Source organism: Anopheles stephensi, chromosome 2 (genome assembly GCF_013141755.1).
Source record: "Anopheles stephensi strain Indian chromosome 2, UCI_ANSTEP_V1.0, whole genome shotgun sequence".
NCBI lineage: Eukaryota > Metazoa > Arthropoda > Insecta > Diptera > Culicidae > Anopheles > Anopheles stephensi.
In genome coordinates, this window is record NC_050202.1 from 64,694,180 (window position 1) to 64,722,102 (window position 27,923).

General features: G+C 47.9%; 1 protein-coding gene across 1 annotated transcript; it reads right to left on the bottom strand.

Annotated features, from left to right (window-relative positions):
* Positions 1-645: 645 nt before the first annotated feature.
* On the bottom strand, positions 646-27,854 carry LOC118506862. Its single transcript, XM_036044598.1, has 9 exons — positions 27,227-27,854; positions 5,191-5,436; positions 4,370-5,112; positions 4,167-4,286; positions 3,908-4,083; positions 3,572-3,845; positions 3,202-3,496; positions 2,997-3,118; positions 646-2,910 (listed from the first exon to the last, which is right to left on the bottom strand). The coding sequence occupies exons 2-9, from the start codon at positions 5,394-5,396 to the stop codon at positions 2,759-2,761; spliced, it is 2,088 nt and encodes a 695-aa protein (XP_035900491.1). The 5' UTR covers positions 5,397-5,436; positions 27,227-27,854; the 3' UTR covers positions 646-2,758.
* Between the last annotated feature and the right edge of the window lie 69 nt (positions 27,855-27,923).

Sequence of the window (27,923 nt, forward strand, 5' to 3'; positions counted from 1 at the left end):
TAATGTATGATCATTCTATCGATTGAACTGCAAAAATCATGCGAGAAGATATGGTTTAGAATTCCGCTCACGCACGACAGAATTGTGCGGATGACCATCGCCATCCGAACGAGAAAAACTGAGTAGGCGCTGGAATGTCAGCTTGAATAGCGTTGGCGGCTTGTTGAACTCAGCACACATTTTGATTTCGTGGTAAGAGGATCTGATGTTCGGGGTCCGGACACACGGCAGCAGAACCAACTATCGAAGGATACCAGAAATGGAGTCCGTCCGAGTCCTCTTCAGGTTGTACTGCCGAAGAAGAAGATTAAAAGTTTGAAGTTCAGTGCGTGTTCGAAAGTTACCATTGTGGTACCCTGCATGGCTAGCAGGTCTTATTGTGGAACCGTCATCAACCTGATGTAGAATGCTGTTATACTAGGACAACCTCGTCCCGATAAATTGCGAAAAAGTGCGATTGTGAGATTCACTCAGGCAAAGAGGTAGGTTCTAATTCTTCTTCTTCTTCCTTGGCACTACAACCTCGAGAGGTCTCGTCGACCTGCCATTTCTGGCTTTCTGTGACTTAATTTTACCCGTAGTAAATTAGTACGAGGAGGCGGTCTGGATGGGATTTGAACCTGCCGTGTGAAGAACGGCGCCGTTATCGCCTCGGCCGCCGGACCGCCCCAAAGGTTCAAATTAAGACGGTGCAATTGCGTTGATCGGTATCGGTAACGGTCCTAGCAACGATGATGATATAACACTGGTCGCATTCTTCCCGCTTTTGGCATGTCGACTTTTTGGTAGACCTTATCTTCCGTGGATGTGGATGGTAATTGCGCCAATATGCCATTTTTATTTTCATTTCGGGTCGGTTCGATGAGTTGGAAGCGAAGACTGAAATACCTCCTCCCAAAAAGCAGTACTGATCATCCGGCTACGGCTGTTTTCCATGTCATGGAAGGCCGACGAGACCTCTTGTGCTTGTAGCGGCTAGAGAAGAAATCAGTTAGCTTCAGTTATATTACGCTTAGAACCGAAAATATTGCAATCAGAATGAGTTTTCGTTTATTTACTTTTATTATTCCAATCATGCTGCAGCATCTGAATGGATCTGTCGTTCGATAAAATTATTTACACATAAAATAAGCATTCATCGACGGGCGAAAACGTGCGTAACGCCGTGTCCGTCTCTTGATACTGTTTGCTCGTTAAATAGTTAAAGTATACGCTATGTGGAACGAAAAATGGAACTAAACAGTGGTGTTGGCGTAATTTTGGGCTGTGACACGGGGGTGGTGGATACTATTTATAGAATTGTGCAGCACGACCAGCTAAGCCGCCATTGTGTGTGACGTCAGGAATCTGTTGTATTATTGTAGTACGCCCGGAACGTATGTCGCAAAGGTTTTACGTGACACTGTGTGTGCGTGTGTGTGGTGATGATAAAAATCCTGTCTAGATGGGAATGAGTGATAATGGATTATAATTATAAAATAAATTACGTGTTCGCTTTGCCTCGTCAACCTACTTCCTGCTCAACTAGCACACTTCAGTTCTATCCTCTATCCCCATTCACTACGGACGTCTGCTCCAATGTGCCCTTTGCAAATGTTATATCCTTTCGATCGCAATGCTCTTTCCCGTGTGTTCTTGCGCGCGACACTCATGCTTCGTTTCCATTACTCGAAATAAATAACTTTAAAGTAGAAGTGTGTGGACGTGGGATTGTTTCGTATGATGCGTCATGCCGTTTCAATAAATAATTGTTTCCAATCTCTATTTAAAGTTAGCGATTTGTTCGATCTAGGCAGGCGACGGTATGCTGCACAGATGATCTGATGCTGCTGCTCTGCCACACCGGGAGCAAAAGTACATCAAACTAGAATCTACTAAACTTATTACCTTCTGGGCCACCTGTACCTGAGGTAGGTGCCACCGGTACTCCTGCCTATCCCTGTCTGTGCTGCCCGCTCAAATCGTCAAATCGGAAACTCAATAGAAAGTGTGAATAGATTGTATAAAGAGGTTGTCGCCTGTGGCTACTATGCGCTTCTGATTCGCAATTACTACTGTTATTATCTACCGCGACATCCTTTCCCTAGTTACGAATTATCCTAGTATGCTGTGTGTCGTGGTGTATGTTTTAATCCCGCCCCTCGAATAATCTCGCTAGAAGAGCTGACGATGGGTTATAATGGGGGATGGGGGTGGGGGTTGGTGAGCAACAATGATGAGGTGATGTGTGAGCAGTGTGTGATGCACATGTGTACTAATTACTTGCCTAACGCTACTAATGATCCTGAAGAAAATGTGCCAGTGCACGTGTGTGGGTGTGTGTGGGGTTTACTATCGATGATTCTATCTTCCTAGGGTGTGGGATACGCAACCAGAAGATGAAGCAATGGGCCACCGGCTTTGCTAGGCTCGGGATAAGTGTGATGCGTTTCCGAATTTAAAAACAAAAAGGAAATACATAATGTATAGTAAAACCAAAACCATCCCCCTAGGGGAGGTGACCATTTTGTTTCCTACGCTTGCCACTACTATCGTGCTTGGGAAATATGGGAAGGAGAGTCATTCACCAGAATTGGGTGTTTTTTTTTTGGCAAACGAACGCTAGCGTTCGAAACGAATGACGATTTTTGTTCAGCTAGCTGTTACCACCGTTGCCACCCCGCAGCCTGGAGCAGTCTCCCCCGGGGACCGGGCGGTGTGGCATCGAGCCTAGATCCTAGATTATGGTATCGAGCACGGTTGTTACAGCGCTCCCTTTCTATGCCATGACTTTGTGCGGCTGCATCCACTTCTTCATGTAGTAGCAGAACAAGGTCGACAGGTAGACCAGCACCATCAGCGCACAGGTCACAGCCAGTGCCAGCACCGACGTCTTCGTCGGACACGGCTCAATGATGGTGACGGTCTTATCTGCGATTGTGTATGTAAAAACGAAAGGAAACTCGTGGTTAGTAAATTGCAAAACAGATAATCTTAATAATAAGCACAGTGCTTACCTCTGCCAAAGTCTGTGCTGGCTTCGCTACGCAGGAAGTCACGGTTCTTCTCATCACCAAAGTCCAACACCAAGATCTCCTGCGAGATGTTCATGTCCTCTTCCTCCTCAACGGTATCATTGCTATATGAAACGAGCAACATATAATATCGGTAAAGAGTGCCTTCAATATGGTTGATTGGGTAGAAGAGTGGGTGGATACTTACGTGGCCGTAACGGAACGACGCTTTCTGCCCCAAGATTCGACGGAATCGCGTCCCCACTCGCAAACGGCTGGTTCACACGGTCCCAGACAGTACTTGACGTTACACTGGAAGATCACACCGTAGCTCTCGGTGAAGCGGAACGCTTCGTAAATCGATTGCAGCGCATTGCCGTCCTGGGTGAAGGCTGGGAAGATGCTCGGATCGACCGGGCAACCATCGTCGTCGATGATCTGGAACGTGCTCTTGGAATCCTTTGCCATGGCAACGCACGATCGGGCGAAGATACCGTAGGGAGCTAGATCGAAGTAAGACGGATACGAGCGTTACTGTGCGTTTCTTACCGTCAGGTTCGAATCTGGCCAACACTTACTGTCCTCGGGAATTTCGATGCGGAACGTCAAACGGTCTCCGATGCGTACCGTTTCTACCTCGCGAGCACGAGCATCGAGAATGCGGATCCTTGGCGGTGGTGCTTCCGGCGACGAGTTGATGTGAATCATCTCCGGATCACGGATCGGCAACATGCCGAAGGAAATGTTCTTCGAGCTCATGTCGTACGTACACTTGACCTTGTAGATTTTGTCCGCCTTCGTCATCACGACCGAATGGTGCTGCAGGACCACGGTGTTACTGTAGATGCCGGTCTGCGAAGAGAATGAAGCGCGTTAGAGAATTGTATCAAGCTCGCCATGGAATGGCTCCGTACCGCGCTCTGCGTGTTACAATCCTGTCCGCCCATGGTGAGGTCCAGCCGGAAGGTGTCGGAATTGATGACATCAATGTTACAGGTTTCCGAGCGTCCCAGTGCGTAGATACGTCCGTTGAACGGTTTGTTGGTGCGCACTTGCACAGCAATACGGGTGTCCTTGCAGTGAACCGACACTGGGGAACGATAGATGTTCAATTAGCAATTTGTGTGGGGGCTCGTAAAGTGGTTTTTTAATGGTAGATGAACGGTTCGTTACCATCGTAACAAGTTCCAGTTTTGTCGCAGTTAGCATCGTTTCGGGTGAGGTTGTTAACGGCCGGATCCTCTACGGTGTCAAACACAACGGGGAGCGTATTTTCAGCCTGATTCGATTGCTCTGCAATAATTAATGTTGGTCAGAAAGGCATTAATTTCAGTACAAGCCTTGTGCTTGTACAACCCCAACCGGCAGCTACTTACTTTCGCAAATGTTCTCAAAGTAATCGCCGCTCGGCTCGCCGACATCGATCAGAGGTCGTTCACCGTTCAGGTAGGTCGAGGGTCCATCGGGCAGTGACTTGTGGTCGAGATGGTACAGCCGGCAGTTGTACTGCGAACCGGTTGGCTGGCCAAGGTACAGGAACGAACGGCACAGGAACTCGCTTTCGATTTCGCAAGCCAGCTTGCACGCCGTGTCGGACGTCACCTGCAGCTCCTTGTCGGTGTAGTAGTGCAGCCCAACGTACTGGGACACCTTGTCGTCCGATACGCCGATGCGTGGCAGCTGGAACTGGCGGCTAAACTTACAGGCCTGGCTTGGTTTTAGGCACAGGTTCTCGAAGTAGTCGACACCCTGCGCATCCACGAGCTGCACGAACTGACCGACGGATCGGCGGTCGGAATCGCTCAGTACACACTTCATGTTGTTGTAGTCGTACTCGACCGAACGGCAGATGAAACGCTTCTCGTTCAGGCACGCCGACAGACAGGCTTCCTTCGTGCTGGTGTAGATCAGAGCGTTATCCAGACCGCGTATGATCTTGTTCGGTACGCGCTCGAAATTCCATGGCCGCTGGCAAGCATTTTCGGACCGTAGCTGCAGCTTCACCATGTAGTACATGCTGGAGGAACGCTGCGGTGTGCTGGCCGGGTTGTTAGCTGCCGTCACGTTCTGCAGCTGACACAGCGTCTCCTGGGCAGGGGTCAACGGATTGACGACGAAGCTGGGTGGATAAGTTTACCAAAGCGAGGTTAGTAAGAAAACTTGCACAACCCAAACGGTGGCGAAGCTGTTGGCATACCTGAACGCAGCCGCTTGGCAGTCCGGTTCCTCCCGGCACCAACCTTGACACTCATACAGTGACAAATTTTTGACGCTGTAGTACGTCGTTCCCTGGAAGTCGTAGTCGGTTAGCTTCTCGAAGGCAACGCGGGCCTGCACGAACTGTTGGGCCACCGCCAGGAAGCAGACGGAAAATAGTAGTAAGTTTGCGGGACGCCAGTTCATCTTGTTGCTGTTTTTTTCTTCTGTGGCCGGCTAGAACAATCTGCAATGAAAGATGAGAGGTTCAGGAAAGAATTAGTTAGTGCGATTGAATAGTTATTAGTTTTGAGTGCATGAGCTTTCATCGACATTTTCATGAATGGGAAGAGGATGAATGGGATTTATTGGGGAGTGCTCATTTCCTTAGCTGGAACTCATTTGACGGGTGCTTTACGTTGGTTCAAAGCAAACCAAAAACTTAAGCTCGCTATGATTAATGGTAGTTCAAATGTGTCTAGTCACTGGCTAACTGCATAAAAATGGAACAGCAGTAATGACTGGGATTGCTAAAGAATGAGGCTATTTATAGTAGACCAACCAGCCCAACTGTAGGAAATAAGGATTTTGCTAATAATTCTATAATGTTTAGCCAAAACGGATAACGAACAATGATCGGACATTTAGCTTCAGCTTCTAGAGCAGAACTTTGTGAACGTCGGTTGTAGGAAAGTACCATTCTTCAACGTACTCACTTCACAATGCCTTCACAGCGAGCGTTATAGCATTAGTACTACCGGTCCGTTCAAAATTCCCCATACTTTCTACAATAATGTCGGCCAATAAACGGGGCGTCGGAACAAATTCAAGAACTCAACTTTATTACGCTACTGCCCGCCAGGCTGGTCCAGATGACGGTTTATGACGCATTATGTAGAGCAACGCTAGGGCTAGCTTTCATTTTGCGTTTTATGATTTTATGCTAGGGATAGGGAATGGTATCCACCGTTTATGTTTATGGTCGCCGTTCCGACCGCTCGTTTGTCTTGTACGCGAGACGATCGTGTCCATCCGATCAGGTGGAACAAGTTTATTGAAATGATGATGTGTGTATGTGTGACCAGCCAGCCCCTCCGGACCGGACAGCTTTAATTTGTTGACACTTTTCCATCCACAATGGTGAGATCATGCGAAATATCTCCGCCCCATGGAGACCGTTATGAAGCATTCGGCGCAGATGATGTCAACATTTGGACCATTGACCGACATTCGGCAATGCGTCAAACATAGCTCTACAACATTCTGTTTAAGTTTTCGCGCGGTCCTCACCTTCACACCCCATATGCCCCTATTCCGTACGCTCGCACATAACACGATCTGCTTAACGAGTTTTTTGTTCCTGTTGGTTTATTGACATCGAAAATTTGCATCCCCGTTTGTGTCGGAAGTCAAAACGATAAGCATCCCCGAGGCGGCTCTTCTGGCACGAGTTTTGTTATAAAGAGTTGGGTTGTTTTTTTTCTTTCGGCAAACTGCAAACTCGATTATCGTTCGTTTCCTTTGCAAAAGCACCAAATCACATTCAATAAAATCGATACTCATCATCGATGCCCATCGATCCGTGCGGAATAGAGGATTGATCATTAATTTAATTTATGCACCACATTGATCAGCTTCGTAGATCGACGGACGACGACGCTGGCGAACGGAGCGCTGCGCTTTTCAAGGTGAGGTTCGATCGATCCTCCAATTCTACGAGCGGAAAATTTGAATTAGTAATGGGAAAGGCTCGTGGAATTGGAGGAGAGAGGGCGAATGATAATAAGGCTAAACTAATAGAACCGTGAATACACTCACGAAGCGATTTCGTGAGGAGTTTTACTTTTTAACTGGCTAATCTCAACATTCCTTTCATGCCGAGTAATAGCGAACCGGCAAGATTGCGGGAAACTAGAAGAAATCTGGGAAATAGGTAGGGTGTGTTTGTGTGTGCGAAACGTAATCCCTACGGGACGGTTTTGCGAAAACAGACTAGAAACCAGCCGGAACACACGGTAGGTTTCATTGGGAGGGAAAAGAAACGTTACAAATCAGTCAGTCGTCTTGGAGAGCGAAATCTAGTTCACGCAGGCGAGTTCTTCAGCGCGGCGGGATACGGTGGCTGGTTGTGTGAGAAAACTGTTTTCCAACCACTTCCGAAGCAAACCCACTGAAGTACTCGACTCGACCGTATTCATCGTAAAACCTAGTCCGTTCGTCCGCAGGTGGTTGTTAGGCTGCGGCGTCGACTCGAGTAGTGAACCCGTTATGCGAAAGTCTCTTTCACCCTGATTTTCCCGCTCGTGCTATCCCGATACCCAAGAGTGGGGAAAAAAATACACACACCAAAAGAACCTTTTTGGATCTTTTCCCTTAACCAATGCAAACAAAAAAAACGAAGCAACATACCCACCACAACATACAATTGTCGTCGGTCGTAGTAGGCGACATTTCTCACCCTCGCTCTCGTATAGCACACAGCCCAGCATGCTGCACTGGGATGCTTTAGGCTTCATTTCTGCATTTGACATTTTCTATCCAGCACCCCACCCCCACACAAACACATGTCAGCATGCGGTTGTGGGCTCGTAACACACTTGTAAGAGCAATGCATTTAGAAGTACCCGTATGCGGCACTGTTGGAGTGCTCGATGGCGGACTATCGCACACGCAGGTAGTACCTGGCGAAAGTATCTTGCCACTGGGCGAGGCGGGTGCATTACACGGGTGGTGTGCACTAGTTTGCGTTTTATTTTCTCCCGGGGACCACTCTTGTATAATCGGGTTTTGCATGGTGAATGATGGTACGCCCTGTACCGATTGCAGAAAACTGAGGGTTACTTCCCTTACTCCCGCTTACAAGGGATGACATGTCATTAATTAAATGTCGACATTTGCAACATGGTGTTTTTGACCTAGATGTTTCGTCTCAAGATTGATGAAGCTGACAAAGCCCGATGCCACCCCCGATGGTATGGTCTGTCGGAATTCTTATTCGCCAAAGGGACGCATACGGATGTCGTAAGTTCAGGAAGTTGCCGATAGGTAAAAAATTAAAACCTTTCTTTTGCTTTTCACGATCGTCTAACGATTTCCGAAACTAATTGTCCTTGTCAGAACGCTAGTAATTGAGCTTCTTCCGGTCGCCACGGCTGGCTCCCTCAAAGCCACCAAAGCTCACGATGGCACAATTATCTGGGGCACGTCAGTAATCGACACGCCCGGGACACCCGAACACAGTCTCGGTCCCTTACCCTACTTCCGTTACTGGGGAACAAAAACTGTGCCTCTGCTGTACCGGGTAACTGTAACCGGGCGGACCACGAGCACTAACAGGAAAAGGGGGGAATACAAGACACCGGAGGGAGGGTTTGGACAATGTGGGGCCCGTTTTGTGCTAATTTCACGTAAAAGGGAAGACGAATGATCAGGTTCAGGTGCACAAGATGGAAAAGCCGAAGTAGGAAACAAAAAAAAACTATTCGGAGCTGACGGAATTCCGTGATCTTGCCGATCGCAAGACACTAATCCCAAAAGCGTAGGTATCCTCGTTTGGATTGTTGAGCATGACGGGAGCAGGAGAGATAAAGAACGTATGCGCTCTGGGAACTAGAAAAACTTGATTGCCTTGAAAAAGAAAGCTCGATCTTGACTGAGCCGGAGCAAGTTCCTTACCGGAGGTGAATTCTACCCCGTGCTGTCGGTAATTACGGTGAAGGGGAAAGCATTGGCTTGCTCACGCGTCAGAAACTGGGATAATGTTGTCCAGATTTGGTAAGCTGGTCCTGCTAGACCAGTCTTGAGTCAGGTAATTAGACTTTCCATCAGTGATGGAGCCTGGCATCCTTAGGGATTCATCTTGAGCGGCCTAGACCTTTATTTGGCATGTTTTGGGGATGTACCGTCGTGTGTTCCAGCTGGTGGTTAATCTGCTTATGAAAACAGTGCCAACGGTACTTGCCGGCTGGGCCCCCAGTATGTGTGTAATGCTTTCTTTCCCAAGACGCCGTCAGCAGTCCCAGCCCGGTTGCCCGAACAATGAACAATGAATGGCGTGCTGGCGTTTGGAGTTTAAAAATTAGTTCAACGCGATGGCAGGGCAAGGTTTCCCGGTTTCAGCAACAGCTGGCGCAGCCAGAAGCATTATTCCACGCCGGATGAATTTTTATGGCCAACGGGAATCGAGAGCCCGCTGATGCGTTCGGGGTTCGTTAGCGTGGCTTCTTTCCTTCGGGAAGTGTACCAAATTTTTGATCGTGAAATAAAATGTGTCAAAAACGGGAGGGGAAGCGTGTGCCCCAAAGCGGCCTAACGGACGGTCTCTTAATCGTGCAGTCTTCGCGCATTGCATTCCTCGCGTCAGTGCTGCGGTTAGCTGCTTGCTGCGATTGAAAGATGAAAAGATTAATCCGTGACAGCAGAGCGACGGCAGGCCTACCACCATGCCATCCGTACCACGTTCCGTGTTGTTTGATTTGGTGCGGTTTTCTTGTGTGTGTGTGTGTCTTTTCGCGTAACTCCAATGCAACCGTAGGAAGGAAACACGCATCGTTGTTGTGGCCTGTGCGAAGCCACAGAACGCAGCCCACAACCACATGGGTATAAATCCCTGAGATGCTCCGGAACTTCGCTTGAAAAGAGCGGGCGCGCGCGCGCGCATACGCGTGTGCGTTCGTCTCTACGTGCGCATTGTGCTCTGTCGTTTGCGCTTGTTTTAGATGGTACGGATGCTAGGCTGAGAATACGGGACCGGGAACGGCCAGCGACGGTAGGGACCACACGGTAATAGAGCACGGAAAGCTCCGCGCGTATTGTTTCTGTTTTCCTTCTCGCGCTTTCGCGTGATCTTGCCTTGTTTGCTGCGGCGATCGATGCGGTGTGTTCTCTTCTTCACGCGCTACGATGGTGTGCCACGTGTGATGGAAGCAAGATGGCGGGTATAGGGAGCAAAGTGCAGCGAGTGTGGCGCGAGGAAAAGAAAATGAGTTACGGGGTAGGAACACTTTTTGCCGTTGTACATAACTGTTGTTGCCGCGGTCGCTTTCTCGAGTTCTTCTTTGGCTTGGGGTTTGGTTGCGCTCAGCTATAACTTGATAAATCTCAATCTTTCTAGCAAGACGATTTACATGAATTTCCTCCATTGCAACATGAAAAGCAACAGTCAGTATGGCTAGTGAAAAATTTCTGTGAAAATTCTGTAGAGCTTGTTGTGCGTGACACGAGACATACCGATTTCAATCGACAATTGACATCGAATTAGGGCGACGATCTACTTGTTCATCTAAAAGCATGCATTTAAAGCTCTAAGCAGTAGACTTCGTAAAAATTCCTAACCAAACAATTTCCAATTACCCTTTTCTATATTAAATCGCGGTGACAATTATGGATTTTTTTATTCCTCCATTTCCCGTGCAATTTATAATGCATAAAAGGTGGAAATTAGGCCTTGCCGGCTTCCGATATTTTTCCTGTCCAAAAGAGCCCTTTTTTTGGGGACTCGTGCTCCCGAAAGAGATCAACTTTTGTGCGAGAACAATAGGTAGTTTGACAATGATGCCGTGTGCCGCTAGGAATAATTGTTTTCATTTCATGGCAGAAATGTCCCACCGAAAGCGCGGTGAAATATAATCCTCTCCCTCTGGAGGACAAGTTGTGGTAAGGGGAGGCAACAATCGCGCTTAGTTGAATGTTGTGGCCTACATTCTTTATTCCCAAAGCGGTTTGCTGTAAAATTTTGGAGCTATTCGTTTTTTTCCGTCTTGAGTTAAGCTTTGCTTTGATAGCGGTGTATTTGAGTAGCCTGAGTTCTTCTTCGGCTATAGTTGGAACGCAAGTCCACGAGCACCCAGAGCGAAAGTACTAATGAGGTTATGGGTATGGTTGAACGAGTCGCCGAGCCCGACAAATGGTTACGAATTCGCGCAGCAAAGATTTATTGGTCCCTTGGGGCGAGTTTTTAACGGGAAGCGGGAGTGAAATAGATTCTGCACTGCTCGAATGCGGAAATGTAGCTGATGTAGTAAAGTTTGGTTTGCCGTTTTTTTGTCGTTTGTACAGGGATGGAAGAAAATTAAAGCACACTCCAGCAAGAAAAAAGACATCTAAGGCTGCACGTCCTAAAAACCTCAGCTTGCAGTGGTCTGATGGTGATTGCTGCCCATCCCGCGTTGCCGGATTGATTTTCAAACAGCATCAGTTCCGTCCTGCGACTGCCGCCATTCGAGCCCGATGCCGCAAATTGGTTGTCCACTTGGTTGTGATTTGTCCTGAAGTTGACACTGTTGTCCCGTGCCTGGGCTGCTTGTAAACATCAGTGGGCACATTAGACAGAAGCGAACATTGGTGGAGTGGTTTTTGTTTTTTAGTGCCGGACCCATTTCTTTCTCGAGTGGAACACACTTTACTTCCTCTCGGATGACGAATGATGTGAAACCATTACGTTTGGTGGCGTCAACCAACCGTGTACCGGGAGCCGGTCTGTCAGCCGAAAGAAGCTAAATGCTTCCTCAACCTCATCGGCACATTACTTTTTGTGGGACTCTGTTTTGCTATTATTAAAAACATTGAAGAACGTTGGTAATGAGTTTGAGTTTTTGTCGGATACCTTTTATTCCCTGGACGTTCCATTAGGTTGGAACACTCTTGACTTTCCAATAATCGGTAATAGCTCATACACTCGCTGTCCCCCAAGCATCATTTGTAATTGTTGCGATGAAACTGGCCCCGCTACTTGACGTCTTCATAGTCCGAGCGAACGTCATCAGCAGGCTTCTCCTGTGGAATGCGCAACAAATCAGGCTGGGAAGCGTAGCGGACAAACGCATCTCGCTTGTAGCGAATTCTATTTGCTTTAGACGACCAACAGACCGTCACATACACATGCGGCCGCTCGTCGTCAGCTGGGTAGAGTTGGAACTATTATTGAGTCATTTGAGGGGCATTTTTTCTTTCTAGCGCACAGCTCTCTGCCCATATTCGCAGGAAACTAACCGCACAGGAAATGAAAGAAACGCACCGTGGGGTTCGTTCTTCGGTTCGAAAGATTGGCTATTGGCGAAGAGGGAAGGCGCAATACGCATCGAAGCTCGCAGATCACGAGTTTGCGGGTTAAAAAATATGGCTTCACCAAACGAATGGCGGCCAATGGCGTCCGATGTGGTAGCAGTGAAGGCAAGGGTGTGGGTTAAGTGTTAATTATTCATTCTTACTCATTTCATCGTGAGGTAATAATATCTTGCAGTGCGAATCAAAAGACAAGCAAAAATCCCGCTCCGTGCCTAGCTAATGCCCACCAGTACATTGTTGGAGTTGTACTTCATGCTGTGAGAGGGATTAAAAGGTTGCCATCTTCAGTTGCTCAGAATACAATTAAGTCTCTTTGTGGCGCGGATGTGTACGTATTGTCAGAATATGTGTGCTTCAAGAGCCGCACACGTTAGCTATCCAATAACGGTGAGCTTGTGAACAACGACTTCATTAGATGGGTTGTTGCATGCATGCATCCTGCTGCTTCTGCATCAAATCGCTGGTCTGCAAATCGGTACCGAGCACTAGAAAAAGTGCACCTTTCATACGGTGTTAGTGTTAATTGCCATTTCTTCTTATGATTGAAGCGCTTTTCCCGCTTCTAACACCACGGACTACTACGCTCCCCGAGCCATCGTTTGACGTTTATTGACGTTTGTGAAACGGAACCCGCGGTAAGCAACGGCAACAATAATACGCCCGGTACCACTCACACGGTCCATGGAAGTGTAATTATTGTCGTTACGGCCAACAACTGCCAACCAGCAGCAGTAATAGGTAGCGGTAATCTGGCAAGGTGAGAGCTCTCACCCGACCGGTAATGACCTTTTTCGTGTGGCCTCACAAAACCTTGGCAGAAGAACAGAACTCGGGGTTGGGGTTGGGAGTTTCGGCGTTAGGCATTTCTCCGGTAAACATCGACCCAGAAAGCAACCACCGTTCTGTAGTATGTAAAATTTACGGCTGCATTGTGTGCAGGGCAACATCGCATCGCATTTGCATAAGTTCATCGTACAACCTCAGGATTCCCGTGGCTGAAGGGCAGAAGGGCAAACGGGATACCGGTAGCAAACCCCAACGGGTGCATCGGAGACCTCTCCCCAGCGCAGGAGAGCATTTGTTTTGCATACAAATGAACGGACGTGGAACGCCATTAGAGGGCCCCAGTTGTTTCCCGAGAACGATCGACACCGCGCCGGGAGATGGTAAGATTAGGCTTCCCGGTTTAGTTTTTTTTTCTGTTTTGGGAAGGGCACGATTGAAGGTAACCTGGAACTCGAAACTGGGCCATTGCAGGCTTTCTTGGTGGACTAGAAAAAAACAGCCAGCTGGCAAGTTCAAGAAGCACGGGAACGCAATGGAATTGGGTTTCGATTTGTCATTCACCGTGCCGAAATGACGTGGACCGATCGTCCATTACATGGGAGGGATCATGGGGATCTCGGAGCGAGATCTTGCATTGACCAGTAAAAGCGTATCGGATCGTTCAGCTCGCGCGTGTACAAATCGTAACCTTTCACCAGATTGGACGCATGTACAACAACGGAATCAGAACGGTGGGAGCCTCTCGCACTCTCAGCAGTGAGTCCCGGGGGCGCCATCACAATGCATCAGTGAAAAACCGGTGGCCAAAAGGTGGCTACGCTCGCTTGGACGATGACTTGCGGGAAGCGTGGTCTTTGTGCCTTTTAACCTTTCCGGAATAGACACACTCTACTGCCCCAGTGCCGTCGTGCCATGCATATGCGCCGTAGAGCATCGGATACCTTGGACATTGGCGGGCTTCGCGTCGAAGGAAAACACTCTCTCGCCCGCACAACATACATACCGGCTCTGGCTAGGGGGGTGGGTGCCAAAGATCATGCGATGATGATGATGATGGTGATGAACCGTACATATGGAAGAAGGCGCCTGCCAAAGTAGAACTTGACATAATTGAACCAATCGACATTCGATCGGGTGAAACCTTTCCGGTTTTTCGTTGGCGGCGTTGGCGGTTCGAGATTGAGCGCACGGGCGAGAAAGCAGGCGTCCGAGTCGCGTCGAGCAGCCTGCCCATTTCACCGCGAAAGCCACAATTTCCCCGGCACAGCTCGGTTGATGATGGCAGTACGGGAGGAAATGGCAATGGAGAGTAGCCTTTCCTGGCGGATGAAGCTGAAGCGGAACAATTCCTTCATTCTTGGATGCTTGGAAGCAGCTGAAATCCATCCACTAGTTGGTTTGGGAAAACCACGGCATCATCATCAGCCAGCCCTGTGTATGTCGCAGACGTGGTTCTCGTGGTAAATGATGTCATGATGCGATTTGAAATGGGTGAATGAGAACGAAGGAGAGGCACGAGTGCCTACCAGAGTGTGTACACTTCCTCCTTCTTGTGTGTGTGTTTGCTTCCCGAGGGTGGCAAGCATTTTCCCGGCAACTTCACTACACGCGCTAAGAAACACACGGCCCCGGAACCCAGCGGCGAGCTCTAGCAGCAGGGTGGACTTAGCCTACATGTAGCCTTTTTAGGCCACGTAACGGAAAGTAATCGATCGTTGCCGTACGGCGCTCGGCAGTTTGTACCGGGCTCACTGGGCGCGAGAAATGGGAGGGTATGTCATCCAGGTGGTGCCGGCGGGATACACCTTTAGTACCTATCCGATGCCTCAAGGCCAACACGGCGGGAGACGTTAAGCAGGCTCGGGTCGCGTGTAGAGTGACAGCGAAACATGCTCGATCTGTAAACCGATCCGATCGATGATCAGTCAGCGATTACAATTTTTTGCGAACGATATCCTGATGTTGGTGGCGCACAGCATGATCGGTTGTTCTACTTGTCTACTTGCCAAATGGAGTCAACTGGAGTTGCCAAAAGATTACAGCATCGATCGAGAAACCCGACTAGCGCTGATGAAAAGTGCCATATTTGCACCACGGTTCCACACACTGGTGTGATGAGCAGAACTTCGAGCTGGACGGGTGAAGAGTGGAAGGCTTAACATTCCTTAACAAAAACCACCAATTCTTATTTTCTTCTACGTGTGTGTGTGTGTGAAGGAAAACCACACAAACACACGTCTGCTAAGTGCGGCTAACTGTTTCTACTGCACATGCCTAATCTCTGTTCCTCGATTGATCGATCGTTTCGACCGTGTGGTTCAAAATTCCTCGCCTGCCCTATTAACAGAACGATTGATCTTCGATTTTCGGGCAATTTTTTTGGAGATGAACAGAGGCTGAAGCAGACAAAACTGGAACGCCTACCGTAAACACGATGATGATGTTGATGATGGTTGCATCCAGCATAAAACGTTGCTGGTTGTGGATCATAATCGCACCCAACTGTAGATTGCTTGCTGTTCGGGGTGTTGTATTTTCGCTCCGGACAATTAGGCGTAAATCTCTTTCTACCCCTCCAAAAAATCGGCACACACTGATAACGTGCCAATAGGGGGCAAACAAAGCCCTAGCGAAAAAAAAAACGAATAACGCACGCATAAACGAGAGAAAATTAAAAGAAAACAGGTGCCAATTTGTACCGATCTTGGGGTTTGGGTTGGTGAAATTTTGATCGGTCGTTCGATGGTCCCGAAAATGAATGGGATCAGAAGAAAAACGGCCGAGCTGCCAGCCCCATCCTTGTGGATATATCTGCGAAATTGGCTGTACGGTTTTGTTGTTGGTCCGGTGAGAAAGTAAACATTGATTTACGCTTTTCGTTTCGGGTCGATTGGATCGATGGTGCGGAGTGCTGGCCAGTTTTCCATCTGATTGAGACCAAACAATTAGAGGTGCACGTGTGCGTGTGTGAATGAAAGTGCGAATGGTGCACTATATGCTTATATGTATGTGGCTTTCCTTTGCATCGCACGTCAACGCCTTTCGGAATCGATTTCCAGCTGGAGAGATTTCCCACCCACCCAACCGATGAAGGGGGGGGGGGGGGGGTGAGTAGGGGGTTGAGAAGTGGCCTCATCATTACATTCATTTGCGCCTCTTCGTCGCACGGCTTTTGGGACAAAAGAATAATCCACCCGACGGACCGCTTTCTTCACCCCGGTTTCTACAACGACTGAAAATCTTCCACACTTTCCCCACTGCCACAATCGGTTGTGCGGCACAACAAACCAAAAAAAAAAAACGTGTGAAAAATTAGTACACAGTCGAGCTTCTGCCGCTTCCCATGAAATGCTGGGTCATACGAAAATCTCAATATGCGAATCCGTGGCGTAGAAGAGATACACACAGACGGCCCTCGGTATCGGTGTTGTACGGCTAGTGATGCTTCTCACAGCATTCCCATCCACCGGATCGGTTGAAAATTATTATGGAAAATCGTGACCCGGGGTAGTGGATAATGGTTGTTCGGGTCTTGGCTTAATAACGGGAACCTACTTTTCACTTTCGTCGCTTCTCTGGCTACACTCTCTGACCCCGACAGCCAACCTAAATAGGATTTGCCGCAAACCGAGGGCGAGGTGGGGCGGGGAGAGTAGAAAAGATGATCGACCCCAACTCGACCTGGTAGTTCGGGGCCAAGGCTCTGAACACTCGGAAACAACCCTCCGTTTATTAATACCTCTTACCCGGTCTATTACACACTCTCTCAGTAATCTTTTAATTTCGAACCAAATGCTCCTCAATGTTCCGATGCATAAGCTAGCACGGTAATGAAGGTAATGAATTGATGGCTTCAACGGTTGCTGCCGGACAAGTACAAAGAGAAAGAACCCGTACAACGAGGCAAATGAGGAGCTCTTTATGTGCTTTAGGGGTTGGGAGAACGAACGGAGGCCCAATAAAGTCTCTCCAACCGTCTGGTGAATGATGTGAGTATGATCTGGTTGATCGTTAATGGCCAACGCATATAAAAAGGAACGTCAACAGGCACGCTGGCAATACGAAAACCAGTAAAGTAACGGTCGATTTAAAAAAGAGTCTACTCCACCCGGTTAGGCAAACATCACACCGGTGCGCGAGTTCAGGTTGGGAGTTCGCTTTAAACAAACAATGGCCGCTGCATAAAGCACCAGGGATTGTGTGGGGTGTAGTGGGTGTTGGGCGTTTTATTAAAAGCCTAAGCCTTCTTAATGGCAATAGAGGAGACCTATACCATTGAACCCTCTGTTGAACCATGAAAGTAGCTGAGGATGCTGCAGTTTCAATTATATCGGCACTTTGCTCTCTCTCTCGCTCACCTTTGGGTGAGTCTTGACGCTCCAAAGCACCGAGGATGGATGCACCTTTTTCCAAAAACCATCTGTGGGGCCGAAGCGCCATACCCTACCAAAATAAAGCAGCAGCAGCAGCAGGTGGTACTTTGGTGGTAGAGGAATTCTTTCATCACACCCGGCACGATAAAAAAGGCCAAAACAAGGTATGAAAAAAGGCTCATTAGAGAGGGTGGAATTTGGTGGATTTTTTTACTTCGGCTTCTGTACTGTAAGCTTTACATTTTCTCCTTACCAAGTCGCTAAGGAGGCAACCGTCTGGACTGACTGCTACACTATGATTGCAAATTGTATGTGTGGTTTGCCCATTTTTTGTCGTTGGCTTTCTTCAAAAACGAAACAACTCCATCCGAAGAGAATCGCATCTGATAACAGCCAGAGAAAGAGCAGGTTAGAGACGATTGGCGTGGAATCGGAAGCGAAAGCTTTTTTAAATATGGGTGATTTTGAGTGGTGAGAAATTTCAAATAACAGAGATAGGAAAAAAACCTATCCAACCCTCAGCACCGTGAAAATAAACGATTCCTTTTAAGGGATTTTCCCTGCTAATGAAAGCAAATCCGTGATGAATGTGTTTATTTACGAGGGGTTTTTTTTGCTGGTAAAGGTCATCGGAATACTTGACTCGAGGGGGTGAAAATTGAGCTGTTTGAAGGTGAAATTGGAAGTCGCTGTATTTGTGAGATATTTTCCTTTTTGGTTTCTATATTGTTCGTTTAAAATTTTAATCTAATTTATGTTCGAAAGGTACGCCAGTGTCTCGAGCGAACAATCGCACGGTCAATGTCACGTACCCATGGCTTTGACTTACTTTTCATCGTGACCCTAGCGAGACTCCATTACGTTCCGAAAATACCTTTTCTGTCACCCCATTCATCCCTACATTTCCCCGGGAATACCTACACGATTTAATGAAACATTAAGCTCGCTCCCAGGCTCCCAAACTCCAGGCTGACTTTGTTTATTTCACTAAATTCGTTCCGCATTGAATGCGTGCGGGGTACGGCCAAGGCAGAGCAAGAAAGCACACCACGACAAATAGGCACAACAATTCAAAAAGGGAGAAGGTAAACACTTTCGGTCCGCGTGGGTGGTGAATGGCTAAAGACACTTTTGCCCACAATCGTTGACCTTTTTAACTTGCCACCAGCAAGTTGCTCGGGTTGAAGCTGATCGTGGCGGGAAGTGTGCCTAAAATAATTGCCAAAAGTTTACGCTTTTGCTCCAATTTCCTTTCAATGATGCTGTATGAATGAATAGAATGAATGGTGGTGTGAAGGTGAATGGGAGCGGGTTGGTTTTAAACGTCAAACGCGCACACAATTTAATATTGGCACCACTTTCACCACTTTCGTTCATCCATCGGTCACCATTATTTGTCACCAATGTTGTGTGCCGTTCTGGTTTTTTGCTGCTGCTGCTTCTGGTGGTGGGCAAGAAGTGGCTGGGAACGGACAAAACATTCAATTTTGCATTCAACTTTGCGGTGACCTATTTTCGGGATTTCTGTGCCGAACCGGTGTTGTTGGTGCCGTTCGTCCATTCCAGTGTCCGGATTACTGTTGAGCCAGGCGGTTGGTGTAAACTAGGCTTACCGCGCATCCCATGCTTCCTGTGGATATGGCGGGTTTCGTGAAACCGATCGATACAAACTGGTTTGGTTTGTTGGTTGTTAGTTGTTTATTGCTTCCTTTTGTCAATGTGGTACGGGCAGAAGTTCGCCAGAGGATTTATCATGCTAAACGGCAGTGACAGAATATTTATTGTTACCTTGTTTCTATGGACAAAAGCGTTTCAGCCATTTAAGTGAAGGAAAAGCAGCTATTTACAGGCCACTCTATTGTACTGCATTAAAGATCACTTAGCAGTGTAGCAGAAGGAAACATTAACCCTCAGCATCCGCAGTACCTCCGAAAACCGCAATTACACTGAGGTGAGGTGAATGTACGAAAAACAATAATTCTCTTGAGTTTTGACATTTCAAAGTTGAAAGACGAAGGACAAGACTTCCGAAAGCTTGAGGAAGCTCTGAGGGAAGTTGTTGGTTTAATGTGTCTAGAATGGGGTAAGAGAGTGTTCTCCAACTTCACGACGAAGGAAACGGAACGACTTTACCACCCACGCCAGAATATGTTGTAGCGGCTTTAGAAAACACCGCTCACACCAAGAAGCGTCTTTGGCAACGAGCGTGATTACATTTGATGGTTAATCTATTTTTAATTGGAACGCAAGCACGCCAGTGCAAGCAGCGCGTAATGGCAACATAATGACATAAGATTAGACAAGCACCAAGCAACTGTTCCTGTTAATATTACAACCCCCTACATCTGGTGCTGTTCCACCCACCCATCCAGAGCTTAAAAGGCTTGGGCCCTCTGGGATCAGCCGATCCGTTTGCATCCATCGTTGTCGTGCCTTTCTGCTTGGATGTTTTCGTTTTGAATCTGTTTTGTTTTTTTCCTTTTTTGCCTTTTTTTCCTTTTACTTGTTGTTGGAAGCTTCGGAATGTAATGCTTTATCGTTTCAAAAATGCACAGTTATGCTGGGTTGGTTTTTTGTTTTCGTTGCTGTGATGAAAAGTATTTTACGATGAGACTCTTCCAGAAATGGAACAAGTGCGTCGGGTGTGTGCTGGAATGCTGCCCAGCGGGACAGAGTTGTTGGTTTTGGGAGAAACCAAACGGAAGTAGTTTATTTATTCATTTGTTTATCCACCTTAATCTGCCTCCCATGAGGCTCTTAGGGCGCGCTGAGGACTTCGGGTTTGTTGGGCTAGTTTATCGTAAGCTTATTGCTACGGAAACAAGGTTCTGTTTAATTTTCACATGGTGTGTGGAGCTTTTTTTGAAGGAAAAAAAAAGAAAATGCACACACACACAAGCTAATGTGTGCTCTGTGGCTAATGAACGAAAACGCTGCCGAAAAAGCGGGGAATAGAATTCAAACATTCAAGCTTTTCCCACATGTTCCGAACGCTGCTCACATCCGTAATATCGCAGGGCAAGTCACGCCGCGTTCGTACAACGCATTCAAAATTAATGGTGCATTCTCTATGCAATATGATTTAAATGTGTTCAGTTGGTTGGTGCTGGAATTGCCCTACGGAAAAATTACGTTAATCTGCGGGAAAATGGGAAAAAGTAAGAAAACACACACACACTCCGGTACACACATCGGGTTGGTAAGGTCCAATTCGGAATTATTTGATTAACAATAACGGTGTTTCGGTGTGTATTGTGGTGCGTTCTCGGGGCGGTTGGCGATCACGATCGCGTTGTGCGCCTCATCGTTGAAGTGGGAAAACTTTGCCGTTTTTATTTCGACCTTTTTTTTCCCCACACCTCTCCAGCCGTTTTGTGTTTGTTCTTCGGGAGGCGGAGGTGTTTGAACGATGATTTTGGATGAATTGATTCTTTCCTCCCAACGATCGTGAATCGTCCCAAACATCACGAGATCGGACGTGTAGCGCACATCTGCGATTGATAGCTTGCCCGGTAAGATCGCAACCGAAGTAGCTTCTCGGCTGCTGCTTTTTGTGTTGGTGGAGCATTTTCCTCCCCATTTTTGGCAAGGTTGCGATACAGATATGGTGAAGTATACCGGATGGAGTTTGAAGTTTTTTTTTCTATTCTCTCTGTTACATTCTACACTTCTTTGGTACCACAAAAAAGGCACCCAATAAAAGCCTCTCTCGGCAGGCGATGTAAGCGCACGAAGAACGGGGAAAAAAGCCCAATAAAAACATCGTTACGCGGACCGTAGATACGCGTGATCGGGCAAGTTTGGTGTACTGATTCCAATTAACGAGCCTTTTTTTTTTGGTGGGTGGGCCCTAGGCGTAGAACTCTTGTCGGGAGGGCAATAGAATTGATTTGCCGGCTGATGAAAACTCGGTGAAAAGTGCACCGCCCAAGAAAATCAATTCTTCAGGCACTGGGGATACACGATGACTTTTTCGCTTCGGAATGCTTGGGTTTGGAAAGGAGGCGAGATTACCTTGAGCGTCGGGTAATGGTGGTCGGGTTACCGGGCGAGACCGAAGCCAAACGTGCTTCAATTCCCGACGACGGTATGTGGTTCATCGAACTGCTGCAGAAGGCATGATGGGAGAAGCTTCAAGAACTACGCCAACCAAGCAGGTCTGGGGACGCAGAATAGTATCAATCGTGCCGGGGGCGACACTCGCCTTCTCATAGGGTGCCCTGCGTGCCGTTCTCTGCAACAGTACCTCCGTTGAAAGCTGTCGTTTTCAATTAAAAACGCGTTTAAAACAGAATGCAACTATCTTATTGAGAGAATCTCACGATTTCAGCCGACCGTGTCCAGGGTGGTTCAAATCACCCGGGCGATGACATGGGGCGATGCAGACCCACAGGCTGAGGGCATCTTTCTTGGCACCTTTGCGTGAATCGCACGTAAATTTTCGTTCCATTTTTAAATTGATTCTTTAGAGAGGTACATTGTTTTTTTCTCTGTGTGTGCCACGTACCTTGCGTTCGCCGTTTGTAAGATCATTTCCGGCGCAAGAACGTCGTCGGCCTAGGGCTAAGAGCCGGGGACCCAAGACTAAGTACGCCTGGATGTTACGCTTTTACGCCGTCGTTCGATTCGTCGCCGTTACGGTTGGTCATGTGAAGATTGGGAGTGAGCTTCCCAAAAAAAAGGAATAGTTTGGTGCTTTGGTTCCAATCTTCGTGTGGATTCTATTTTTGTAATGAACTAACCCTCACTAAGATGATGCGATGACACATCATCATCTCTTTGGAAAAGGTGTTCGAAATGAAGTAATGAAGTTATCATGGTTCGTCCGGACTGCGTTACGGGGTTTTGCTACAGCAGTAAGAAGACCGTTCGGCTGAAGGTTCAACCACAAAGCATTTTCCTATCCCATCAACCGGAACGTTTCCAGCCTTCCAGTGGGTCTTGTTTGTTGTTAGTCAAAGAAAAATCGTTTCAAAACAGTGATATCCGGGGAAAGTTACTCAACAAAGAAGAAAAAAAACGCTTCGCAAAGTCATCCTAATCGGTCGAAAAATCCTAATCTTTGCTCTCCTGTGGTGTTCGAGGGTCGAAGATTTGAATTTATAAGTCGTCTAGTTTATTACAGTACCCACCGAACCGACGTGCCCCGTATTTGCAAGGTACACAGGGATTCGTTGACTTTTCCCCGGATGTGGTCGGTTTACCCGGGTGACCCCGTGGTGTAGTTTCCCAGCAGCTCAGACAGCCAGAACTCATCTCACACGGGGACATCTCAATCGAACCGTTTGTGAGCGGTAGAGTTTACTTAGGCTTTTTCTGAGCGTCCCTAAATGTCTTACACTTGATAACGTGTTATCTTGCAATGGGATTGGGTTTCGGAAGGTTATCCACCCATGTTTACATTACCCTAGCCTGGGAAACACAACATCCTGCACCGGCCGACTTCGGTCTGTCAGAGAGCAAGTAACCGTCAGGACCATTTACCCATACAGCCCATAATAGTGCTTTTCTTTGTGGAAAATACATTTAGAAACATCACTTAATCAGTGTGTAACATACTGCCTTGTGTTACGCGTCTGCAGCCCGCTTTATTACACCACACGCGCGATAAAACGCAGGCCAGGCGTGGCGGCGATGCACAAGGTATAATTGGAATCATTAAAACTGTACGATAAAACAAATTAAACAAAACTTTATCGTTGTCATTAAATGGTGGTGGGTTGCCAACCATTTAACCCATTGTTCATCGTTTTCTTCGTTCATCGTCGTGATTGAAGTTGCATCGTCGTTGAATGTCCGATTTGTTCAAAGTCATTCTTGCAAGTGTGGTGAGAAGACACAAAACGAGAGCAATTCCTTTTTTGTCCCGCCCAAGTGCGGTCACATTGGTGGGCTGAATGCCTCGAGCTATAAGGTAATGGGTTATTTTACGCTTTGCCACTAGAAACACAAAAGACTTCTTCAGCCCTCGCACCCTCAGTAAAGCAGAGTAGGTGGCAAAAAAGATGGTCAGTTTTTATTGGGCTGTGTCGTACGCCGTCATCCACTTCATCCCGATCGTTCGATCATTTGTTGGGATGTTGTCGCTGGCGAGGATACGACCGCAAGCCGTATGTTTTGGCAGGCAGTTGGGTGGCAGAAATTGGTAGGATGGTCGATTTTCCGCTAAATTAAATTTATCACTTCCACCCAACACCCCGACACGATTGGTAGCCATAATGTTGTAACTGATTTTAATGGAACTGGGATCGTTGGTGGCTTTTGTTGGTGGCGAGCGTCTTGCGATGCCTTTCCATTCATACCAGGGACGTGTTTAAACGATCCTTTCTTACATCGATGACTGGTTTGCTAATATGGCAGCCAATCATAATGATGGTGATAAATTGATATAAATCGTTTACAAAATGAGACTCATTTTTCCTCGAACCTCTCGAGCATAATGAGTTCGATGGTTGGAGTGGTAATAGTTAGTACGGTCACAATATTGCCTTCTGGTCATGGCACCAGGTGATGAGCACCAGTCGAGCCTTGACAAGAATCGTGCTTTTTCTACGGGACTTTTTGACTACTTGCGTCTGTGTCCTTCACCGAGAGAGAGAGAGGAGCAGAGTGCTTATCATTTCCATCGAACTGATTACATATGTAACGATCGCGACTATATGCCGTTATCGATCGTGATATCGACCTAGGAAAGAATGTGGTTTTTGCAGCGGATGAAGGAGTCTCGGTTTTAATCATCACATTGTACCCGTGCTAGCTCTCGGGAGGTAATCTGACGTTCTTCTTAAATTATTCTTTCCCGCTTGGCAGGCACAGACAGCACCCAAGGCTGTTCCATTTGCTTCTGCTGCAGTTCATCATTATTCGCCCATCCGCCCCGATTCGTTGCGATCGTTAAGGGTGGCATTCTTCAACCCTTCCCGCTCTTGCTGTGGCGACTTAAGGAAAGGGGTAACACTGCAAATGGGCATCTCGCCCGGGTGTGGTGTCACCGACATCAGAACGTTCCCCAGCGAACCATTCTGCTGCCACTCAACGGGCAAGAAGTGAACGAACGTACCAACCTCCCGTGCCTGTCAGTAGCCAGTAGAGGCCTGCTCTTTGAGCACAGGAACATTCCAACCCCGACCAAGTGTCGCCGTGTAGCAGCAGCAACAGTTTTCTAACAATTTACATCGAACCAGCGCTTCGATCGTAGCCAAGATACAAGACGATCCGCAAGTACACGGTGGTTAATTTGAACGCTCGCTCGTCGTCCAACAGTTCCAGAATTTGTCCGTGTGTTCAGCCCCGTCAGCGCCTAGCGCTAAAACGCGAAACTAATTGTCCGTACCTATATTTCCGTCCGTTTCGCTTTTGGGGCGTGGGGCTTTGGGCAACGTTTTGGTGGAGCGGCCAAACATTACGTTTTCGTGTTGCCAGATTTGGAGCTTTTGGACGCATCCACGACGGTTGAATCGAGATGATCGTGAAGCAATTGTCTTGCTCAAGAAACGTCTCCGCATGCCCTGCTGGTGCGATTACCCTGCCTGCCAGCCTTGGTTGTCCAGCCAAAGACCAAGCACATCCTCCTACGGCTGGTAAGCTTTGCTGCTTCGGCACCGGAAGCAGCTCTAGGGGAAATGGCTCTGGTGAACGAATTTTATGCTACCGAACTCCCATCTACCGGGGTATGCTGCACATACACACGTGTGTGAACCATGTGTGCGCGCGCGGTTGGGATATGTTGGCTTTTTTATTATTCCTCTCCGTGCACGGTCGGTAAACCCGAAACGAAGCGTGCCTGATTATAAAACATTGACCTGGCCGCGGCGGCCACGCAAGTACCGTTGGCTCCGATCTTGCGCGCTCGTGCGCATTTTATTCCGCGAGTGTTCTTATTTCTTCCACCACCAGCAGCAACCCTGGTTGCTGGTGATGATGGTTCTCCAGGCGTCAGTTAGCCCAGCTTTTTCGTTCGTTCGTTTCGTCCGTCCGTTCGCTTATTCGTTCCGTTTTCCGTAGTACCCGCCTTTTTCACCGCATGGCGCATTGCTGCTTTCTTATGCGATCCATTTCTCCACCGAGACGGTGCAGCAGCAGCATCATCGAGTGTGTCGTTTGCTATTCTCGCTGTAAAATTGCTCGTGTAGCTCGTACATCTCTCGCACGGACGCCAGAGGACGGGGACCGAGTGAGCTGGGGTGGAGAAGAGATCGTAATTCTTTATACGATCGGTGTTTTCCCCACGTTTTGCATTGGCCATCACCCGCCGATCTTGGGCGCCCTATGCTTGCTCCACAGCTTCTATGCATCTTCTATGCGCACGATGCATAGAACGCTATCATTATGCTTCTTACCGGTGCGCATAATGGTGTACGTACCGATCGCATCCCGTTTTACCGAGCATCCACCGCTTGGTAAAAGATGGTGCGGTGGCCTTACCTTGACATCGAACCCATATCTAGAGGGAAGAGTGGGTGGAAGACGATGAGAGTAGCAAGGATTGCTTTCTTCTCAATGTCGATGGTGGCAAATGTTTATGGTGCCGCTACTACGCTGCGTACATAAAGCAGCCAGAAGGGACGTTCGTATGCAGATTTTTGCATCCAATTCCATCGCCATTCGGTAGGGCTTCCGGCAGAAGCCGCTGATCATGGGCGTCTGTGAAACGTAGCATTCGGTACGTAAGTACGGTTCTTCTGTTGGCATGCTCGGCCTATTCTTCGTCTTCTAACATATGGTGGTGCCGTTCGGAAATCGGAAGCGGTCGGAAAGGTCGGCAACATCTACCCCATCTTCGGCCGGGGGTCTCTACAACAACGGTGTGGTTCTTTCTGTATTCTCTACCGTCTCAAAACGCCTCCCCCCCCTCAGTGAACCCGCTTTATCCAAGAAGTTGGCGGAGTACAAACAGGCACTCCAATCTGAATCCGCAATCCGAGGCTTTCCTGTGAAGGAAAAAGCTTGGAGAGTGCTTCGGCCTGATCGAGAATAATGATGCTTGATTGTGGGGGGCTTTTCCACCGAATGGTAAGCGTGTACAGTACACTCTACAGGCCATAGTACGAAAGAGTTTTTTGTGGTGTGGTGAGCACGAATAATACAAACCAAGCGGGAATTGCAAGCAAAAAAGGTGAATGTGGTGGTTTGGTTATATTAGCAATTCGTGCCCGAAGCATACTACCGCGACGAATTCACTGCTTGCATGTCGCCTTCGCTCTGGTCTGGTAGAAAGAGGAGGATAAGCACTGGAGCAGAGGAAAAAAAATGGAATTGCATTGCACTTCAGTGTGCAGCTATGCCCTCCGGTACACCAGTAAAATAGTGAAATGGGAGGATGATACCATCTTCAATAAATGCTCTAAACCGATCTAACGCCTCCAAGGTTTGGTCCGGTACGATCAGCACATATGTGAAGAAGATACGAGGCAGATCGCAGCCAGCGCAGCAAACAACACAAAAACAAAACCATAGCCCATACATTATTCCCTCTCGGCTGTTGCGGCCGTGGAATACAGTTTCGCCCCGCGGATCAAGATTAGATATTTCGCTGGCCCGGGATCGGTATGTTAGAAGGGAGTATGGCTTACATGCGATTGGCATTAAATTGCACATTCAAGTTCGGAGCACCCCCATACATGAATTATGGGCCGATCGACCACTTCCGCTATTTTCCACACGGAATGCACGAAGATCGGGCGGGAGATCTTAAGAAATGGAGGAACTGCTGTCAGGGGCAGCATCTTGTGGAGGGCAGCGTGCAAGAAACTCCCACAGCGGGATAAGTTTAACCCAACGTCATGAGGTGCATTTTTATGTGTGGTACAGTACCTGTAGGGTGGTGGTTGAAGTCTCTGGAGCTAGCTGGATCTGTTTCCTTTTCACCGAGTCTTTGGAGTGTGGGTTCTACTGCAACTGTTTTTGATGCACTAGGTGGAAGTTCTTTGTACGGCAAGCGTTGAGATCACAGTTCCATAACTGCACAAACACACAAACACCGAAAGTGGCTCCAAGAAAACTCCTTCTTATCACTGCGTTCGATACGTTCGTTTTGATCGCGCCGGTTGTTTACGATCAGGGATTTGTTGTAAATTGCACCGCTGTCACACGACAAGTGTCAAGATGCGTACACTACCACTACTGCTGCTGCAATGCGTGCGTGATCTTCCACTTCCACGGACCGTTGATCTCGGTTGACGCGCAAGTGACGCACTCGCCACGCTCGAAACACACAGCAGCACACACCGCTTTTGGACGACGTTGCACAATGCACCTGCACAGCACACACACTCTGGCGAGTGTAAACAAAAAACGGGCTCAAAGCAAATAGAACGACGATCCTCCAGCGCAGGAAACGGGAATCGGGCGAACGGGTCGGTATACGTATACACAGGCACACGCACAACAAAAAAACACGCACGTCACACTACGCAGCAGGAGAAGATGCTAGCACCCGGAATGCATCATGAACAATGGTTCGCCAGTGATGAACCGGTGGCTTTTTATGGTCTCGCTGAAGAAGTTCGGC

Bases quoted from the DNA above. Each gene is read 5' to 3' on its own strand.
- LOC118506862 (XM_036044598.1), bottom strand. From the start codon at position 5,396: ATGAACTGGCGTCCCGCAAACTTACTACTATTTTCCGTCTGCTTCCTG. The intron at 4,287-4,369 runs GTAAGTAGCTGC...TAATTATTGCAG, and splicing joins CTTTGAGAACATTTGCGAAA to AGCAATCGAATCAGGCTGAA. The intron at 3,119-3,201 runs GTAAGTATCCAC...CGTTTCATATAG, and splicing joins CGTCGTTCCGTTACGGCCAC to CAATGATACCGTTGAGGAGG.